We start from the raw sequence: 15,454 nt of genomic DNA on the forward strand, positions 1-15,454 counted from the left end.
TCTGTTCCAGCTGTTTGATCTTGGGCAAACAATTGATCTTCTGTGCCTCAGTTTCCTTATTGTTAAAATCTGACTAATAATACTTCACAGAATTGTTGTAGATAGACATGAGAGTTGTTTCTGTTTGAACTGTTCCCTGATAAGATAGAAACAGGTTGCTGTTCACATAAAGAGGTTGCTGTGCCCATTCTCTATTCACCATCTTTGAAGAGTGTTAATTATGCTATCATTTGTACTTTGGGCTGTGCTAGAGACCAGTGGAAGGGATCCTGAGCTCAGGAGCTTTCCATTTAAGCCCCAGACAGACAAACGGATAAATCGCAAAAGGAAAAGGCAAGATCAGTAGCACAGAGTAGAATGGGAGCACAGGAGTGGTCTTCATGTGAATGTCACATGTATAATTTATTCATTCTCTCTTGCAGTAGTTGTTACGGAGTGCCTATTTTATACCAGTCATTGTGTAGAAGTTCTGCGCATATGATGATCAGCCAGATGGGCCTCTGGCCAAAAAGAACTCATGGTTTATTTGGGAGCTAGATGAATAAACACAGTTATGGTCCAGTGCGATTAGTGTGACAGTGGGATCAGCATAAGATCCTATTCTAAATTGGAAGTTTATGTCAGGGCGGCTTCCTGGAGGAGGTGTTGTTTAAGCCAGATCCCCAAAGGAGCAGAAGTTAGGCAGAGTGAGGACATGAGCATGAAAGGTGTTCTGGGCAGAGGGAATAACCTGTGCAAAGGCCTGCAGGTGATTGAGTGTACAGTGCATTTCATCGTGGAGTCTTGGCTGTGGAGCAAACTGAATGTGCTGCTGTCATTGCAGGGACATGGAGAAGGTGGAACGGCAGGCTGTCCCCCAGGCCAACCACACAGAGTCCTGTCACGAATGTGGCCGGGTGGGACCCGGACATACGAGAGATTGTTCTCATCGTGGCCATGATGACACTGTCAACTTCGAGAGGCAGGAGCAGGAGGGAGAGCAGTACCGTTCCCAGAGGGACCCGCTGGAGGGCAAGCGGGACCGGAGCAAGGCCAGGTCTCCATACTCGCCGGCCGAGGAGGATGCCTTGTTTATGGATTTACCCAGTGGCCCAAGAGGCCAGCAGGCACAGCCCCAACGGGCAGAGAAGAATGGAATGTTGCCTGCCTCATATGGCCCAGGAGAACAGAATGGGACTGGCGGGTACCAGCGGGCCTTTCCTCCCAGGACCAACCCTGAAAAACACAGCCAAAGGAAGAGCAATCTGGCCCAAGTGGAGCACTGGGCAAGGGCCCAGAAGGGGGACAGCAGGAGGTGAGTAATAGACTCAGGATCACTGCTTATAATGAGTGCAATAATGTAGTGGCAATAGCTGTCATTTAGCGAGCACTTGCTGTGTAAGGGCGGCCTTAAACTCTTTACCGCCATTACCTACATAAATCCCGGTAACAACCCTGCAAGAAAGGGTGATATTCCTTGACAGAAACTGAGGCTTGGAGAAGTCAAGGAACCTGCCCACAGCACACAGGTGGTAAGGCCAGAGTTCAGTCCTGGGTCTGTGAGCCTCCAAGGCCCCCACGCGATTACACCAGAGTCTTTTCTACTCCTCAGAGAATGCCTTGAGACATTCAGCATGTAAATGATAACCAATCTTCTCCTCTTTTGCTGCTACTTCTCTACATCCAAGAAATGTTTATAGAAACTAGAGTAAATAGAGATTCATTTTTAATTCCAGGCACATACAGAAGTGTGTAGGCACTGTTGACGTTGGGCTTTATCAGATACATTCCTTCAAGAAGATTTTAATTATTTAGAAGGCATGCATATCTTGCTATTTGCCAAGCACTGTCTGTATTTTATTATAATTTCAGATTAATTAGGACACATTTCTGAATGTGAAGAATTCAGGGTCACTAGCTTCCCTGTTGTCCCCAGAAGCCACTGTGCTTTGTCTTCATTATGAAAGACGTGACAGATTTCGCTCACCATATTCAGGCTTCTAAACAAATCACTGACAAGAGAGGAGATAGCAAAGCCAATGTGCATTCAGAGAGCTCCCCAGGGATTGCAGTGGATGTGCCAGCATCCAGACCAAGTCTGCCACAGGCCTGATAACATGCTCTGAAAGGTCACACTTCCTTCTCCCTGTTGGCCAGGCCCAAGCTTTCTACCTGTGGATTCTGGAGGTGGTCAGTGCTCCTAGGGGAATAGCCTAGTCCTGTTTTCAAGTATGTGGGTGTGTTGTTCATATGTAGGTTGCTGTAGCCTCTTTAATCTGGTCCAGCTGGGCAGTTGTGAGAGTGGATGGTGGAAAAATCACAATGGAGCCTTCCTAAGTAACTGATAGACATTGTTGTGGAGCAGACTAGAAGAGAAGGCCTGTTGTGCTGTAGCTAAGACACCTTCCCATTCCCGACTGGGAATGACCAGGTGTCAATTCTGTTTGTTCACATTTTGTATCTTATTAATAAAACAGAAAGCTACTGTCTGAGGACACAGGGAAGGGAAGCTGCTCTTCTTGGTGCTGGCCTAAGTAGCACCCTGGTAGGTGGTTGTAAGATGACCTTACCGCTGAGCGAGGTTGGAAAGTTGGCAGGGGTAATGTAATGTAGGTCCTCATTCTCCAAAGTAAGGCATTTGAATTTTATTTGAAAAAGCAATAGGGAACCACTGGAAGGTTTTAAGAAGGTAAGTGATGTGATCTGATGAATATTTCACGAAGAAGGTAAGAGCCTAGGAAGGAGGCTATTGCAGTAGTCCATGAGGGTGACAATGGAAATAGGATGAATAAACCAATTTGAGATACATTTTGGAGGTTGAAACCGCAAAGGTTATAAGTGAATTCGAATGCAGGATGAGGGAAACAACAAGGATGATGTCTAGAATTTTGAAAACTTCGTTTAATTTTTGTGGATACATAGTAGGTACATGTATTTATGGGTATATGAGATCTTTTGATACAGGCATGCAATATGTAATAATCAAAACAGGGTAACTGGGGTGTCCATCACCTCGGGCATTTATCATTTCTTTGTGTTATAAACATTTCAATTGTACCCTTTTAGTTATTTTTTATTTTTTAAATTAAAATAAAGATGTAATCTTGCTACATTGACCAGGCTGGATTGGAACTTCTGGCTTCAAGCAATCCTCCCATCTTGGCCTCCCAAAGTGCTGAGATTATAGGCATGACCCACTGCACCTGACCCCTTTTTAGTTATTTTTAAATGTACAATAAATTGTTGTTGACTATAATCATCCTGTTATGCTATCAAATACTAGCTCTTACTGATTCTATCTAACTATATTTTTGTACCCATTAAGCATCCCTACTCCCCCCTGCCCACTACCCTTCCCAGCCTCTGGTAACCATCATTCTACTCTCTATCTCCATGAGTTCAATTGTTTTAATTTTTAGCTCCCACAAATGAGTGAGAACATGCAAAGTTTGTCTTTCTGTGCCTGGCTTATTTCACTTAACATAATGTCCCCGAGTTCCATCTATGTTGTTGCAAATGACAGGATTTCATTCTTTTTTATGGCTGAACAGTACTCCATTGAGTATAAGTACCACATTTTGCTTATCCATTCATCTGCTGATGGACACTTAGGTTGCTTCCAAATCTTGGCTATTGTGAATAATGCTACAATAAACAGATCTAGAGAATTTTGACTTGAGCAACTGGGTGGTTACTGAGATGGGGAAGGATAAGGAAGGAACAAGTTGGGGGAAATCAGGATTTCCATTTTGGACATGTAAGTAGGGAGTTAGAGTTCTGGACATGGGTGGAGTGGAGTTAGCATTCAGGTTTGGCTTGGTTAATAGGTAGATATGGTGCTGTGCAGCAGATATAAGCATAGGTAAGAGACATGAGCTTGATGAGGAATGTGGTCCTTTTGGAGCGTCCAGGTAGAAATGACCAGGAGGCTATAGGGAATGTGGGTACAGGCTGTAGAGGGATTCTAGAGTCATTGCCTTAGAGATGGTAACTAATGCCCTGGCAGTAGTTGAGATTAACCAGGGTGGAATGCTTAGAGCCATGTTTCTTAATCCTATCTGCATGGTTTGATCATTTGAGGCCCAACCCCAGAGATTTTGATATAGTTGGTCTGGGGTGAGGTCAAGCCATCAGTATGTTTTCAAAGCTCCTTAGGTTGGCCAGGTGTGCTGGTTGATGCCTATAATCCCAGCACTTTGGGAGGCTGAGGTGGTAGGATCGCTTGAGTCCAGAAGTTTGAAACCAACCTGGGCAACATAGCAAGACACCATCTCTACCAAAAAAAATTTTTTTTATTTTTTAAGTTACCTAGATGTGGTGGGATGCACCTGTGGTCCCAGCTTCTTGGGAGGCTAAGGCGGGATGATCACTTGAGCCCATGAGTTCAAGGCTGCAATGAGTTATGACTGTACCACTGCACTCCAGCCTGGGTGATAGAGCAAAAACCTGTCTCCAAAAAATAAATAATAAATAAATAATACATACATACAACTCCCTAGGTGATTCTAGTGCATGTCCACAGTCAAGAAACTGTTGCTAGGCTGCACATTGGAATCACCTAGAGAGTTTCAACATTTGGTGAGGCCTTAGTCCCCTGAGCAGAAATCTGACTCCATTGGTCTGGGTTGCAGCCTGGACATAAGGTTTTTAGGAAGCACATTTTCCCCCGTCCCTCCTCCCACAGTGATCTAATGGGCAGCCGGGACTAAGAATCCTCAACTGAGAGAGCACAGTCGCAGAGGGCCAACAACAGAACACTGAGGACCCCCAGCCTAAGGGTCAGGCAAAAACTAAGTCACTTGAAGGAGATGAGGAGAAGATGGAGGAGGAAAACTGGAGGTTCTGTGGGGGAGAGTTTCAGTTGGAAGGAGGCCAGGCAGCAGTGCATGGTGCTGCAGGTAAGGACTTCCACCTGGCTGTGGTGCCGCCTTTCCTTTTTTTTTTTTTTTTTTTTTTTTTTTTGCTACCAAAAGCAGATACTTGAGACGTAGTACCTTTCAAGGAGGCTGAGCACCCCTGAAGGAAAGTCCAGAACGTGGCGGGTCTTTTGCTCGGTAGCAGAAACCCTTTTTCCACTGAGCTGCTTGAGGGGCTTAGATGGGCAAACCTGAATTGCCATCCTTAATAGAGCTACAGTGTCAAAGTTAGCTCAGGAGACAGAGTAAAAGGAGGCGTTGAAATCAGTAAGACGGCATGGCCAGTGAGAAATCCTTCGTGGCAGGGGCACAGAAAAAACTGTCAAAAGCTGGGTGACTGATATGCAGTGATAAGTTGTCAGTTATGAAATGTCTCTACATAACCGCTCCAGTAGCCTGTAAACCATGTTATTGTACTACACATAATGGCCTGAATTTGAGAGCTGGGAGTGGGGTGTGCATCAGAGACCTAAAGAATGAGAAGTTTACAGGGAAGTAAGAGGTGGGAGGGGAGGGCACAGGACTTTCCCTGGGATGCAAGATGGGGATTTGAGCCATTCTTATCTAAGGGGCAGAGAGACATCAGGTCTGTAGAGGAGAACAGCTCATTGGCTTTGGAGGTCACTGAGCACACAGTGAGAGGAATTTCATTCTAGTAGGGGAAGCAGATCTCAATGGGCTAGAAAGTGAATAAAACTGAAGAACTGAAGACAGAAGATAGAACAGAAAATGCTGTCAGTCTTTAAGTGAGCAAAGTGTCTCCGTCTCTGATCATTCTCTTGTATTTTAAAAGGCCTGCCTCTTATAGTCCGAGGTATTTTTTTTCTTAAAGATATATTTGTAGTCTCTTACAGTAAGTCATAAATAGATCTGGCTGCTGAATAAAGGAACCTCCTCCATTTTCCATTTGAAAATATATGAGATAGATATCTCTGTTTTGCATATCATCAAGACTGCTAATCTCATTAGACTGAGCACATTAAGACATTGGGAGGAGGGTTATTTGAACTGCAATATGATCCCGTATTTTTGGCTTTAAACCAACAGGGAATTATTTCTAATGGGAGATACATATTTCACATCATTAAACTTTTTTAGAATATGGTTTGTGGGAGACAGACTGACATACTCCTAGAATCTTACTGTATTTTAAGAGCTTGTTTTGAAATTTTAGGCTTTCATTTTCCCACCCTGACCTCCCAGTGTTTAACGTAATGCATACTTGTAAAATAGAAAGGTTGGGGTAGGGAATAGAGTTAGGATCAGGAGATTCAAACACTACAGTATAGAACAGAGTAGAAAGTGGGAGTCCTGTGTGATTGGAAGTTAGGTTGAAGAACATCTGCTGAGTAAAGTATAATAATTGGTCGTAAAAAATGATACTGCATTTCCACATGACCATTTCTGTAGTGGCTGTATCAGAATATCTTGTTTAGTGCCTGTTCAGTGACAGGGAGGCCCTGTGGCTACAGAGCATGGTGTGAGGAGACCTTGAGCCCAGTTTTTGGGTAAGACCGGAGGTTGGGGGGGCCAGCAAATGGATCTGCTGTTAGGGGCAGAGCTACTCTGGAAGCTCCCACTTGCTCCCATGGGGTCTATACCTCAACCACAGTACCACCTCCTCCTGTGTTCCTCCTCCATAGTCAGTTACCTTGTTTTGGCCCCTGGAGCCAGGGCTCACCATTGTACCGGTACCTTGGGGTCGCTCCGAAATGGCAGACTATGTGTAAATGGAGGGTACAGCTTAGAGGATGAGCTCGGGGATTTGGGGTGCTGCTAGCGGGGCAGTGGAGAGGTGAGGGTGGACTCTGACCTTCCAGGCACTGTAGGCAGGCAAGGGAGTGAGCTGCAGAGCCAGCCGGGAAGGGCGTTTGGGTGGGAGCACAGCTCTGAAATGCTTTGCATAGTTTGCATTTTGCTTCTGACAGAATGAACAATGGTTAGTCAAGTCCCGAACTCCCCAGAGGAAGCCTCCAGCCTGGTTTCCGCCACCGCTACCACCTCTGTTTTGAGGATTCAGGCACTGCCCCGTCTCAGAGGCACATTCGGGTCTAACTTTGGGAAATCAATAGCAAACCCTGCCACCTAGTGACAGGCTGACTCACTTGGCAGGCGCGACAAGTAGGTTGACAAGATCTTAAAGTTATCTCCTGCAATGGCAAAGATAGCTTTATTTGAATGACAACTATGTCAAATCCTCACAGCAATTTTCAAAGTGGTTCTTACTATCCCCATTTTGTAATAAGGAAAGTGAGACTTAGAGGGCTTGGATGATACTTGCCTGAAGTCATATAGCTAAAGTGATTAAATGAGTTGAGTTTTAAAACAATTAGAACAGTTTCTCAAACTTTACAGAGCACTAGAATCTCCTGGAGGGCTTGTTAAGACACTGATGCCTGGGCGCCATCCCCTGATTAGGTAGGTCTGAGGTGGGGCTGATAACAAGCATTTAAAAAATATATCTTATTTTTAATTGACAAATAATAATTATATGTATGGGATAGATGTGGTGTTTTAATATATGTATACATTGTGAAATGATTACATCAAACCAATTGACATATTCATCACCTTATCTGCTTATTCTTTTTGGTGATAAGAACATTTAAAATCTACTTTTAGTAATTTTGAAATATACATTATTATTAACCATTGTCACTATGCCTGTGCTGTAGGTCACCAGAACTTATTCCTCCTAACTGAAACTTTGCACCCTTCGACCAACAGCTCCTCTTCCATCTCTCTTATCCCTCCCAAACCTCTGGTAACCACCTCTCTACTCTGTTCTATGAGTTTGACCTTTTTAGATCCCACATATAAGTGAGGTCATACACAGTATTTGTCTTTCCATGCCTGGCTTATTTCATTAACCTGCATTTTTAACAAGTCCCCAGGTGGTGCTGATGCTGGTGGCACACAGGCCACACTTTGAGTAGTGTTGGCTTGGAACAATGTCTGGCACAATGTCAGCACCAAATAAATGTTAGATAAAATTGATAGGTGAAGGCGGAGTCAGAATTGACCTCAAGCCTGTCTGACTATAAAACTTGTTTTCTTTTTACAACATCATGCTGCCTCTCAGGCTTAGTAAAATTCCATACTTCGTCCCTTGCTTAATTTTTTTTCCTTCTCAGAAAATAAAGTGGAGGCTGGGCACGGTAGCTCATGCCTGTAATCCCAGCACTTTGGTAGGCTGAGGCAGGCAGATCTCTTGAGGTCAGGAGTTCAAGACCAGCCTGGCCAACATGGTGAAACCCTGCTTCCACTAAAAATACAAAAATTAGCCAGGCATGGTGGTGCACACCTGTAGTCCCAGCTACTCAGGAGGCTGAGGCAGGAGAATCCCTTAAATCCGGGAGGTGGAGGTTGCAGTGAGCAGAGATTGCACCACTGCACTCCAGCCTGGGCTTGAGCAAGAATCTGTCTCAAAAAAGAAAGAAAATAAGATGCCTAGTTGGTGGTAATTTTTGAAATCATATCCAGCTTTGTGTGCTGGAGTGTTTATTGAAGGGCTAATTATGCATAGGACTTTCTTAGACTGTGGACAACACCATGGTCTGAAACACAGTTCCTGTCTTTCAAGAATTTTCACCTTGGCCTGGGAAAACATGTCTTGCAAGTATGAAAAGATCACATCAATATAGGACCTTGGAAAAGTTACAGGCAGTGTGATAACTAGGTCAAACAGAGCTGGATCACTGAGGGCTGTGGCACTGCAGAAGGTCCACGTGGGGAAGGCATGGGCCAGCATCCTGGAGAATGAGTAAGACTTGGGTAAATAGAGCAAGGGGAGACCATCCAGGTAGGGGGAGGGAAGAACAGTGTTATAAGAGTAAGGAGGGACAGGAAGGGTACACACGTTAGTGAAGGACCTTCTGTGTATCAGACATGGAGATTGCATTTCCTAACCTGTCTCATTGATTCCTCAGAAGAGCCTTATGAGGCAGGTAATACTGTCCTCATGTTACAAGTAAGGAAATGGAAGTTCAGAGTCAGGTAAGCTGCCTAGGGTCACAAAGCCAGCAAGTGTAAAGCTTGGCTTCAAACCCAGGTTAGACTCCTACCTTTCCTTTTTCCACTGCAAGATATTGCTCAGGTGTGGAGGAGGCTGGGCCAGGACTAGGGTGGGGCTGACTGTCAGGCACCAGCACGTGCAGGGGTGACCCTGAGATGGAGTACTTCCTTCAGTTTTGGGCCCTAGGCATTTGGCGTGGCCCTGATAGGAAGAGCAGTGAGAAAACAGCAGGCCTGCAAGGTGGGTTGAGGTCAGCTGCTAGCGAGCTGTGAGTACCAGGCTGAGGAGTTTAGACTTTATTTCACAAGTGACAAGGAGCCATGGACATTTTTGAAATAGGGAACTGATTTGATCAGAGCACTTGACTGTGGACAAAGTAGAAACCAGTTAGGAGCATCTCAAAGTTATCTGGAGGGAGATAATTAATCAGTATCTGGTCTAGAATAGTCCAGGAAAAAGAAAACTGATGCCAGCTACTTCCTTTATGAACCTCCAGAACTTGGTGCTAAGGATACCAAGCAGAGAGAAAATCTTGGTAACCTGGAGAATTGTGAATTTCTATAAATATGCACAACCGTGGAAAGAGCTGACTGCTGGCAGTGGAGAGACAAGGAAAAGCCAGGTTTAATCACATTGCACTCCAATTGATGGGCATGGGGTAGCCAAGTTGTCCTGGCAGAGGAAGTTGACAGAGAAAAATGGTTTTGGAGTTGTCTGCAAAAAGGGGAAGTGACTGAAGTCCTGGATGTCAGCCTTGATCATTCTTTTGGGATTCTCACAGACTCTCCCACGTGCCCAGCTTTGTGGGTTTACTTAGGTATATTCCCCAAATCCTGGCAGAACCCTCACTTGGTGGCCTGACGTGTTCTTACCCTTTCTTCTCAGTCTTCCCTTGGACCAGACGCTTCCTCGCCAGGGTCCTGGCCAATCCCTGTCCTTCCCAGAAAACTACCAGACTCTTCCCAGGAGCACCCGACACCCCTCGGGGGGCTCCTCGCCACCTCCCCGAAACCTGCCAAGTGACTACAAGTACGCGCAGGACCGAGCCAGCCACCTGAAGATGTCGAGTGAAGAGCGCCGGGCGCACCGGGATGGCACCGTGTGGCAGCTCTACGAGTGGCAGCAGCGCCAGCAGTTCCGGCACGGCAGCCCCACGGCACCTATCTGCCTCGGCTCCCCAGAGTTCACCGACCAGGGCCGGAGCAGGAGCATGCTAGAGGTGCCCCGCTCCATCTCTGTGCCTCCATCTCCCTCGGACATCCCTCCCCCGGGACCCCCAAGGGTCTTCCCACCCCGGCGGCCACACACGCCAGCAGAGCGAGTCACAGTGAAGCCACCGGACCAGAGGAGGAGTGTGGACATCTCACTGGGGGATTCTCCAAGGAAGGCACGGGGCCACGCTGTCAAGGTGAGGCTCGGGAAGCTCTGCCAGGCTGCTGGGTCAGCGTGAGGGTGCCAGGAGCCTTGCCTGGTTTGAACACAAATTTGAGTAATTTGGGATAATAATGATAGCTAATACTTAGGCAGTACATTTTAATAATAGATGCCAGGCACAGTTCCCAAAGGCTTCGCTTTAAATTCTCACCACAACCCTGTGAGGTAGGTGCTATGTTTATGCCCATTTCAAAGATGAGAACTCTGAGGCACGGAGAGACAAAGTAACTTGCAGGGGGTCACACAACTACAAGTCAGCTTCCTTGCAGCTTGAAAGGCAGGAAAAGACATGTGTCCAGTCAGTTAAACTATTTATAACAACCCAGCTTAAGTTTTCACTTTCCAAGGGCTTTCACCGTTTAGTGTTCTAACCGTAAGAGTAAGATACGTGTGCTCATTTCATAGATGAGGAGTCTGGGGCTCAGAGGGGACCCACGTGGCATGGGGCGGGCTGCCCTGGGAGTGGGTGGCAGAGGTTTGGGCTCCAGTGTGACTTCTTGTCTTCCCACTTGCAGAACTCGTCTCACGTGGACCGACGCTCCATGCCCTCCATGGGTTACATGACCCACACCGTCAGTGCTCCCAGTTTACATGGAAAATCGGTAAGGTGAATGACAAGACACAGCCTGCAACGCCCTATCTCATCAACGTTTTCCTTCCTCTGAGTCAGTACAATGCAGTCCAGAGGGCAGCTATCAACTCCCATTTTAGAGATGAGGAAACTGAGACTCAGAGAAGTCAAATGACTTGCTTAGGGTCACCTGGCTGTCACTGGGTCCCCAATGAAGGGGAAGAGCTTGTGGGGGAATGTAGGGGAATGTTAGGCTTATCTCCTCTTTCAAGCTGAATTTTGCCATAAATGTTTTCCAGCTACTCACCTTTTTCCGCAGGTAGTGCCTCTCCTCTCTTCCCTGATCTTTGATTAATTAATTAGTTAACTCTATCTTCAAAGCTTGAGTCTGAGACCAGGCATGGTGGTTCATACCTGCAATCCTAGCACTTTGGGAGACCGAGGTGGGTGGATCACTTGAGGCCAGGAGTTCAAGACCAGCCTAGCAAACATGGCGAAACCCCGTCTCTACTAAAAATACAAAAATTAGCTGGGTGTGTTGGTATACTCCTGTGATCCCAGGTATTCGGAAGGCTGAGATACGAGAACTCAGGAGGTGGAGTTTGCAGTGAGCCAAAATCATGCTCACGCTGCTGCACTCCAGCCTGAGTGACAGAGCAAGACTGTCTCAAAGCAGAAGAAGAAAAAAAAGCTTGGGTCTGGGAGAGGTTGCACTGTTGGTTGTTGCTTTCCTGAAAAAACAACTTCCTGAAGCCCTTTTACTGCCAGTGCTTTTATTTGTCCTGATGACAGAATTAACGCAGTAATTGCTTAATGGTGTCACATCAGTGCTGTCCTGGCACTGACACCAGGGTGAAGAGCGTAATTCTAGCAGCATGCTCCTGTGGTGCTAACTTCCTTGTGCTGTGTCTACACACCTGCAGCTGGAGGAGCTCTCATTGCTTCTCACCCGGTTAAGGCGGCACCAGGCCAAGTTAGCCAGTGTGCGAAATTTCGCCATCGGCCAGTTACTGCAACACCAGCTGACCTTTCCCACCTGCCAGGTCAGCACTGGTGGGCTTCTCTCAGGGCCGGGGGCAGGGAGTGACATGCTGGCTCGTGTTCGCTCGTGCCCATGCTCTGGTCTGTCTCTGCTGTCTGCCTCTCCCTTGTTCGCTGCCTGTTTGCTTCTGGATGCTATTGCCAGATACTCTGTGGTGGTGGAGGCCGAGCCTACCCTGCTGGCACTGGGGAGGGGGGCTGCATGTGGTGTAGGGGTCCTAAACTGTCGCTTCTCTGGCTGTAAGTAGTGACTGCCGGGCTGATGTGTGGTGACGTTCAAAGGTCTATGCTGGCTGACAGCTTTGTTGCCCCTGTGGCCACTCCTTGGGATGTGGAAAGGCACGTATGCGTCAGCCTGGAGGGAGATGCAGGGTGCCCTCTCTTATCTGGACGGTGCCCTGCTGCCTCACAGAGCATCTTCTCATCTCATATCCTGCTAAGCCTCACAGTAAGCTGGAAGAGGTTAGGTAGGAGAGGAGTCAGGACCACACACAAGGCAAGTGGAACCAGAAGCAGAAGGGGAAGTGACTTGCTCAGGATCCCTCAGCTAGAAGCATGCAGGCTGCAGCCAAAATCCAAGACCTGCATGACACAATGTTCTAAACTGTTGCAAAAACATTGGGCTTTGCAAGCAAACTTCTCAAGAACTGGCTAGGGGGCTGCCCTCCCGGGTATCTTGAGCAGAAAGATTAAAGAAAAGGATTCCTCCCTGGGGTTGTCCTCAGGCAGGAATAGGTTCAGCCAATGAGGCTGGTCCTCCAGGCTGTACAGAGGTAGGCAGGGGACAGATGAGGAGGGTGACAGGATTGTTACCTTCCTTCCTTGTTCTGTTTTAGTGAGTTATGAGAGATTTAGGAAATGTATTCAGAAAAATGAATGTCAGTGCAAAAACTATCATCGGTTGTGAATCTAAGTGATCTTGAATAACCTTCTGCTCTGTCTCACTCCTGTAGCAAGTGTGTAGGGACTGAGCTGTTTGGGAAGAATGGATGGGTAAGGGATTAGTTTAGGGACACAAGACCTTGCAAGCCACTAGTGTTCCTGACAGTTGTCCCCCAGGCATTCCCATGCTTAAGAGCACTGCCTCAACTCTTCGTGTGGTTTTTCTGTGTGACTGTCTTACCTCAGAGCTGTAAGCAAAGGCCACCTGCCCCAGCTCTGGCTTGCTTGGCTGGGACCCTCTTAGTCTGCTGAGAAGATGGTGCCTGGATTATTTTTCTTGAGCTTTCACAGCTCCTCTGCCTCACGGTTAGCTTCTGTGATCTGCTACACGGGAAAGCATAAGTTTTAGGAAATCAAAGAGTCTTTTTCTTATTTTCACTGTTTCTGGTAATTATATTGAAGAACTTGATAGATTGTCAGAGATGCCACAAACAGATGGGTCTGACCTTGCACCTGTCTCAAGTAGCTCCTGATGTGGCTACACTGGCTCCATGCTGAGCAAAAATAACCAAACTTGCAGGAAATTTCCATCAGTTGCTCGTGGTTATTCTGGAAACCAAGGTCATATTGGGACCTCCTGGGTCACCCAGGCCATCTCCCTGCCTCTTCTTGGCATCTGCCCACACCAATGAGCTTCATCTTCATGCATGTGAAGTGATCCAGACCAAAGGTTTGACAGATGGATTTGGAGCAATGATGACTGATGTGCTGTAGATCAGGTGTGGCATGTGCTTCTCCGGGTGGACCTCCCAGGTCTATCTTGGGAGCACAACACTGCCTCAGCTGCCCTAGCCCTGGGGTAGGATCCTCCCTGCCAAACTTCCCCGAGCCAGTGGGGGACAAGCTGACTTTCCCCACAGTGACCTGCAAGGTCCGCCTTGCTGAAAGAGGGCTCTCAGCTGCACCAAGACGTTTGTGCTTCCTCTGTGGCCCCTGATGTGTTGGTCTGCTGTGGTTCCTTGTTCCGAAAACTGCACCATACAAATAATGCACATGGGAAACCTCCAGGTATGGAAACTCTTGGTGTTCGTAACTGTGTTTTTCCCTCTCTGCTTCATTTGAAGGCTGATGACACCTACCTCCAGCTGAAGAAAGACCTGGAGTACCTGGATCTAAAGGTGAGTGATATCAGGGTTCCTGCCTTCCTCGCATACTCACCTTTCCAAGAGTGCCACCTCACTGGAGCCAAGCCCAAAGCCAAAGGCCAGACAGGTCTTATCCAATCTGAATTCTAAATCAAGATGTCTCCCATCTTGAATCAGAAGAATTTTATTTCTTACAGACTCATACTGTGCCTTTTTTCAGTTTCTTGTGAATTTTGGTGTGAGGTCCCTGGCTTACAGAATGAAGGCGCGAGACCTTGATCTCTTCCTTCTTTTGGTCAGAACCAAAAGGTCCCTCCAAAAGCAACCAGTTGCTTCTTCAGAGTCTCCAGTGGGGGCAGGGGTGTATGTTTGGTTCACTAATGTGGGTTTTCAGCCACAAGTGGTATGGTGGGTTCGTTGGTTCTGTTGCTAGGGAAGCAGGGTCCACATGGAATCGCATGGCTTTGAGGCTCACCAGTAGTCTCCCATCTCAGTTTAGGAGAAGAAGGCTGGGCCCCTCCCTGTAGGTGATAAGGCTTCAGGCTCTAAATTAGCTTTCTCAGCACAGAGAGAGCCGAGAAAACTCCTGTAGAGAAGGCAAAAGGCATTCTGCCTGGAAGAGAGCCCTATTGTTCCCTTCCCACAGTTCTCTGAAAGCTCCCACTGTGAAAGCACTTCTTACGCCTAAGCCGTGAAATAGACTGGAGGAATGTGACCTTTAGTTAGCTGTGGGTCTGAAAAGGTGGGTGAGGGGCCATGGGACACTCAGGTGACTGCCACGAGGGGCGGCATGCCTCCCTACAGTCTCCAGTGTACCTGGCTTGGGATATTTTTAATTCGGGGATCTTCATCCAGCCTCATAGAAGCAGGCGTATGAACGTCAGGTCTGAAGGAAGAAGACGGAAAGGGGGTCTCCCCATAATGAAAGGAGATCAGGGCCTTTGATCAGAAATCAGTCAGTGCAATTCTGTGTCTGTTGAACACTTGCTGTGTATGCAGATGACATGGGGAGATGCAGAAGAAAAATTGAGTCTGTCTGGTCTTGAGATACTTCCAGATAGTCTTGGGTTGGTGAAAGAAATTATCCTCAAATAACAGACTCCTCTACAATGACTAGGCAAAGATCTGTTTGGCCTGGTTCTCAGAGCTGAGATGGTGAGAATCTCTGTGGGTTACAACACTGGAGAGGCTTCTGGGAGGAGGTGGCATGTGTTTGAAGCCTTGAAGAGCCAGGGGGGCTGGGGTTGGTTGAGATTTAAAGGGAAGGAACAGTGAGAGCCAAGGAGAGCCAGGGCACAGTGGTTGTGGCCAGGGCAGCAGAGGGAGGTGGCGCTAGGTCATGCAGGCTTTTGACTCTATCCTAGGCTTTAGGAAAGAAGGTGGGTGCCATGAGCAAAAAGACCTGGCTTTAGCATGTGAGGAGAACAAGGAGCTTTCTCTCAAGGCCAGGAGGTTTTCTAACTCATATGAC

The 15,454-nt window shown here is 47.1% G+C and overlaps 1 protein-coding gene across 2 annotated transcripts in view; it reads left to right on the top strand.

Moving 5' to 3' along the window:
* Positions 1-15,454, top strand: part of PLEKHA7 (pleckstrin homology domain containing A7) — a 233,189-nt gene that overhangs the window by 185,354 nt on the left and 32,381 nt on the right. For both annotated transcript variants that reach the window (XM_025356218.1, XM_025356219.1), the window contains exons 10-13: positions 824-1,294; positions 9,796-10,318; positions 10,860-10,946; positions 13,963-14,016. In XM_025356218.1, the coding sequence (XP_025212003.1) occupies positions 824-1,294; positions 9,796-10,318; positions 10,860-10,946; positions 13,963-14,016 (1,135 nt within the window). The remainder of the gene's footprint in view (positions 1-823; positions 1,295-9,795; positions 10,319-10,859; positions 10,947-13,962; positions 14,017-15,454) is intronic.

Source organism: Theropithecus gelada, chromosome 14, assembly GCF_003255815.1.
Source record: "Theropithecus gelada isolate Dixy chromosome 14, Tgel_1.0, whole genome shotgun sequence".
Taxonomy (NCBI): domain Eukaryota; kingdom Metazoa; phylum Chordata; class Mammalia; order Primates; family Cercopithecidae; genus Theropithecus; species Theropithecus gelada.